General features: G+C 32.4%; 1 protein-coding gene across 1 annotated transcript in view; it reads left to right on the forward strand.

Annotated features, from left to right (window-relative positions):
- The window catches only part of Smp_105090 (nuclear hormone receptor,putative), a gene marked incomplete at its 5' end in the record, with an annotated part of 51,628 nt that overhangs the window by 31,553 nt on the left and 13,420 nt on the right, over positions 1-6,655 (forward strand). The window contains 2 exons of the mRNA XM_018793087.1: positions 710-1,914; positions 3,687-3,816. Of these exons, the coding sequence (XP_018647178.1) occupies positions 710-1,914; positions 3,687-3,816 (1,335 nt within the window). The remainder of the gene's footprint in view (positions 1-709; positions 1,915-3,686; positions 3,817-6,655) is intronic.

A 6,655-nucleotide genomic window follows, 5' to 3' on the forward strand; every position in this document is an offset into this window, starting at 1 on the left:
TAAGTGAAATGAAATTCTGACCATATTTATTCCGATCATTTATCTCACAATTTCATTTAACTTATAAACTGATTCAAGTTAACATATCATATTAGTCAGCTCCAACATTAACGATTCGATTTGACTTCATATAACAAACAATCCTTGATTTACATGTTACAACTTTTAGTGACGTACTGTTCCTTAAACCTGGCCAATTTCGTGGATTATGAATTTGGATTTATAAATGTAGAACCTGATGAGAAATTATTGAAAAGAATATCCTTCGTCCATATAATTTTATTCATTTTACCTTATAATTGTGAAGCAACATGACTATTGAAGTTCGATATTGTTGAATGGGAATAGTCAAGCGTACAATTTATGGGTTAACATGGTAAGTCAGCTGTAAAGATTGTGGATATGCGTAGACTAATAGAATTTGATCTTGTTTTATGTGAGGTGGTTGGTGAGAAAGACCCTGGATGTAGGTTTATGCTAGTCGTCACTCGTCAGCAAGGTATACCTGTAATCGTGAAGGATCATGATTTATACATGATAACTTAGAATCTCAACAATACTTGATGGTGTCTTAGTAAGTGGACTTCTTTGTTGTCGTGTTTTTACTAATGTTCCAAGAGATGATATAACGCGAGACTAAAGTATTCTTCGTTTATTTGGTTTTCAGGTGACTGATGTATGTTTTTTATTTATTTCGTTTTCTCTATAGGACGACATTACGGTGTTGTATCATGTGAAGGATGTAAAGGATTTTTCAAACGTTCTATTCGAGGACACGTTAGCTACGTATGTCGCAGTGAACAAAATTGTCTTGTAAATAAAGCCTATCGTAATCGTTGCCAATATTGTCGACTACAAAAATGTCTAGCTGTTGGCATGCGTTCAGAAGCTGTGCAAAATGAACGTAGACCTACAAATACATTTGCTTTGAATTTTCTAAACGATAATTCAGGTAATTCAAATTGTACAACTACTGGTGGCAGTAGTAATATGAATAATGGCGGTTCACCTAGTCCTAGTAATAACTGCTGTGTATCTACTGCTTCTATTACTTCTACGACGACGACAACAACAACAGCAACAGTAACAACACCCACTACTACTTCTGCTAATAATAGTCATACATCAACATCTGGACCATCAGTTACAAACGTTCGTAACAGTTCACCGCAATCTCAACAATTGCCATATAAAATTGAACCGAACTCGGAGGAATTGGAAGATGACCGTAATAATCATTCGGAATTTACAACACAGAAATCTGAGGAGGGCCAATCGTCATCTCATAGTTCTCCATCTGGTTCTTCTCGCTCAGTGCCATTAACGTTGTCCGGGGCGACAACAGTGGGGTTGTTATCATCATCATCAGGAGGCGTAGGATCAAAGCATTTAGATGATAATCACTTCACAGGAATCAATAAACACTCTGCTTTAAGTGATATTTCATCTTCATCATCGTCATCCTCCTATTCAGCTACAATTGCAGATGTTGAAATCAATGATCCCAATAATGCATCCTACTTACAACATGATATTAAGCCTCCTGTAATACAAACTTCATTAGGATTAAAATTTACGCCAGGTTTGTGTAGCTCACCCCAAGCTACATCACATTCCCTTCAACAACCTCCTGCTATTTGTTTATCCACTTCAGCGTCATCTTTCACTCGTCAACGTTCATTAACTTCAGTGAGTAGTAGTATTGTTAATAACAATAGTACAGCTTATGCTAGTGCATTACCCGCATACAGTAATATGTTAGAAGGTTGTCATACAACTAATCACCTAGATCCAGACTGTGGAATCGCCAATTTTAGCCGTTGTATGAATCGAAACCCTCTTCTTAGTTCACAGCTTTTTGATATACCTGATAATAAAAGAGGCGCAACACAAGAGTCTTATTCTCGGAGAATGGTACGATTATTATTACTATATTGATTTTTGTTTTGTTTATTATTAATTCAACAAAATTTGACTTTTTTCCTATTGATACATTTCAATGTGATGTAATCATTTCGACCATGTTTCTTTACGGCTTTTGCAACGCAAATAATTTGGTCCATAAACAAGAATTTTTATTGCATAAGAAATTTCATAGTTGTATAGCGAGTCTATTTCCAAAGTGTGTTCTCTTTTTGTTTTACAATGGAGAGTGGAGTCAGCAGTTATAAGGCGTCTAAGTTTTAGTCACTAAGTCACAGGTTCGATACTCGCTCCGCCTAATTTGGATTAGAGAACCGAGTGGTGTCACTAGTCTTCACATTTAGAGTGTAATTCGAAGCCAAATACACTAATCTATGTTTGGTAAACATGTGTTTTATGGCACAACATACCTCATTATAGGAGCACATAAATGAGCACGTATGTATTTCGGCTCATTTATCCAGTATTAAATCTGAATAGAAGCGACAGTATAATCGGATATCTTATCAGTCAACTGTAATTGGAAATCTACGAATATAAATTTACAATGAGCTAAGAAGCAAAACTATAAAAGAAATAGTTCTTATTGTGTTACGTATATGTCTAGATATAATTAGTTCACCAATTTTCCTCAAATAATCAATTGTTTGTTGGTTTAATGCTTACACTAAATCCAACGATTCATTGTAGTTTATATATTTCAATTTTAGACTTCTCTCTCAAACACACCATGTTCATCTTCAGCAACTGTGTCAAATCATCAGGATCCTTTGTCTATTTTTGATGATACAGGTGGATTGAATTTGAATGAATTAACTAAATTAGCTTTGAATAATATAAATTCCTTGCAATCATCGTCATCAGCATCTAATCAACAAGGACGTAGTTTGGCTGCGCTATACACTTACTGGTTAGCAGCCGCAGCGGCAGCTGGATCTTTAAATCCTCTACATCATAGACACAATGATAATCATCATCACCATCAACAACAGAATCACTCAGTACATTTATCCACTTCAAATCAAAATTTCAATCCACTCGATATGAAAACTTCACTATCATCATTGAAAGCAGGACAACCTTCAACTGTAACCACTACATCAATAGTGGGTTCAAATCAAAATTCTACATCACAATTTAGTATGAAAACAAATCCAAATGGTTTATTTGGACAACATTGTAATTTAGAAAATCAGCTACTTATTAATGGTTTAAATCATTCGTCTAAATCATCATTATTATCTAGTTCAAGCAGTCATTCAGATGCTTTAAATATGTTGATGTCGATTATGTTAAATTCATCGGATAATGTTGGACTGAATAATTTCAATACTTTGACGGACGCAGTTAATTCAACCACAACACATTTACAAAAAGCACCTATCAATCATCATTCTCACCAACATCATCCCTTTATGCTTCAACATCATCCTCATCAGCATCAATTACATATGGGTTCTTCAAATTCTCACCACTCATCCACTTCACCGAATACACTTGAAATACCTATTCCTTCCACGTCATCTTCATGCTTATCAGCTTCGCTATTTGGTCTCAATAACACCATATCAACTAATAATAATACCAATAATAATAATAGTAATGATAACAATAGTACCTTGCATACTACTGTTGCTAACAATAACTCGCCATTCATACCAGCACCTCCACCAATCAAGTCAACAAATTTAATACAACTATTGTGCAAACGTACTTCAAATAGTCAGACAAGTACTTTAACAGATACTGACGATAAATCCAAGAGTGGTTCTTGCGGTAGTATGGTTGCTTCTACTACTAATGTTAGAGGAAGACGAAGTAGTAATAGTAGCACTGCCAACAATATGGGAGAGAATCTACACGAGTCTGGCGAACTAATCGATAGTTATCGAGGTAGGCCATATATACAGTTTACCAGTTTCCTTCTGGTAATTTTTATTTAATAATCTTAGTTGAATGTTAAGTTATATTGACTTTCTACTAAATGAAATATGTTTTATATTTGTAATACTATGCATTCCTTTGAAATCGACCAAAACCATTAAAATGACACTGGCTGGCGGTATATGTATAGACAATCATCAATTTTTCAAAATTATTAAAAAATAAATTATTACTGACCTGAAAACTGTCAAGTTGAGGGTCTTATACCAGGTAATATTATAGAAATCATTTAATATAAAATCACACATGTTTAATTGACTGATTGAACTCAAGTACATACATTACGATCATGGTTTTCATTTCAATAAAAATATGGATTGGGTATCTGTATATATGAATTATCACGGTACATAGGTATTTATATTATATCAGTTGTACATTACGGATAATTACAAAATTTTCTACTAGTGTTTCTTACTGAAATCATATTAGTTTATTTATTTTTATTACACTAAACAGTGAATTGCTGAGAATATATTTTTGCTAAGCTATGACCAAGGAACATATTGCGCCGGGATTTGGAAGCAAAAATCAAAAGGATGTATAAGAAATGGAAAGGATTGCCCAGGATGGAGTTGTATGGGGAATGCTGGTGGGCAGCCTACGCTCCTCTATGAGGAGTAACAGGCGTAAGCTAGTTAATAATATTCATCCTATACATCGGGAGAATTAGATGAACTGTTTTTTTGTTAGTTTAATGGTTTCATGTTCAACAGATTAGTGTATTATAATTTTTAAGACTTATTCAATAGATGTGACATATAATTTATAAGTTTGAATCATTATACTGTCTATACATTGTGCACATATGTGTCGTTTAGGGATAATGATAATTAAATATCATTGAAACAAAATGGGATCAGTTGTTAAAACATAATTCTAATCTTCTTTTTTACATTGAAATATCAGTTTATGCAACAATAATATTTCTTAATGTGAATATAATACTTAAATTTTTTGGTTGATTGATGATTTTATATGATACTGATCTTAGCGAAAGTGATGTGAATTATTTGTTCAATTCACGATAGTCATGTTACTTTTAAGCCTTTTTCTTTGAATATCATTATCAGTTAAGATAGGAAATCAGTAATATTTGAACTATAATTTTTTTTCTATCAGTTCATGATGAAACTAATGAAAATGAACTATTTTATCTTTTGTGGTAAAGTGAAATCGAGCTGTACTTTTATCTAAATATCTTTTCTTTATTGAGTACTATCGTTAATAATGATTACAATAATGAAGTACAATTCAGTTAACACTTACCATCTATATTGTTAGGTTTTGTGTGGTGTTAATAATATGTGTAGAATTTCTGTTCGTAGTCCATAGTCAATGATACTATTCGTAATGTTTTCTTTTTTTTAATTGAACCTAATAACCTACGCTAGCTATAGATTTTATTATTTTACTCACTTGTAAATTGGTAATAGATTAATTTACGATTACTTTTATAAACTTATATTGTTATCAACATCCGAAATAGATTTATAATGATATTCAATCGATAATTGTGCTAATAATGTTGGTGATAATTATAACATTTAATACTTTAAGTTCATACACTTTGATTACTAATGTGGACTGATTTCATTTGACCTTATTCTGGTATATATATATATATATATATATATATATATATATATATATATTGTCGGTTCACTAAAATATACATATATTTGCATACATATCTGTTTAGTAGTAGATATATTCTTTAATATTTTATATATACCATTTGGATAGTTATTAACTAACCTACTTTAATTCATGCTGACACGGCTTAACGATCTATTGTACTTTAGCATAATTGTAGATATACGTGTTATATTATCTACGCTTAACTATATATGTATGTATGTATGTGTGTGTAACTATGTATGCATTTTCATGTTTGAACATTGAAGATCCTTATATAATTTTATGTGTATCACGTGTATACTTTTTCTGTTGAAGTTAGCCTTGACCTTGTTTGTTTGACCTCAATGTGTCCTCGAATAATCACTTAATTCCTAACCTCTATTTTTTTGTCAATCTAATTCATATGTTTACATTTGCATCGATCATATATATATGTTTATAAATAAGTGTGTAAATATGTGTAATATCAAGTTGTTTAATTATATCATATAAGTAGATAGATATGTGTTTTCTGAACCCTAGGGTTTATAATTGATTTATGTATAGTTGCAAATTCACTTACACTTTCAAAATATTTAAAAAGAATATAATAATAACTTCACCTCGGATAACTTCACTTACCCACCTGGTAGTCAGCGACTTCACGAACTTATGCCATGCCTTGGTTTGGGCACCTTTAGCTAGCTTCCATCCTATTTATATATCAGATAGCGATAATTCGCAAAAATCATGACCGACTTGTCATCTTTGTTTAGTGCAATAATTTTAGTCTTACTGCTGCTCCTTCTGTGGCCTGTACAATACCTGTGCGATACTTCGAAGACATTTATGATTAAAAACTCATAGACTACATATGAAATTTATGTCCATAGACCATGTTTATGGCCACTGAGTAGTATAGTGGGAGACTTATGATCATCCTAACTACTTCGCTCCCTATGTTTCACTTCATGACTTGACGCATACTAGTCTTGAAGCAGTTTTTTACGTCTACAACCATCTATCAAACTGAATTGCTTCTCCTCAGCTTCTGGATGCCGAATAGCTTTGGAGGCTTATCTTTTAGATACTATATATAATCTTAGTCATAATTATTTATCTTTGGTTATCGAGATAACCTTAGCGACTGATGTTCTTGCTAGCATCT

The sequence above is a fragment of the Schistosoma mansoni genome (assembly GCF_000237925.1).
Source record: "Schistosoma mansoni, WGS project CABG00000000 data, supercontig 0206, strain Puerto Rico, whole genome shotgun sequence".
NCBI classification, from domain to species: Eukaryota; Metazoa; Platyhelminthes; class Trematoda; order Strigeidida; family Schistosomatidae; genus Schistosoma; species Schistosoma mansoni.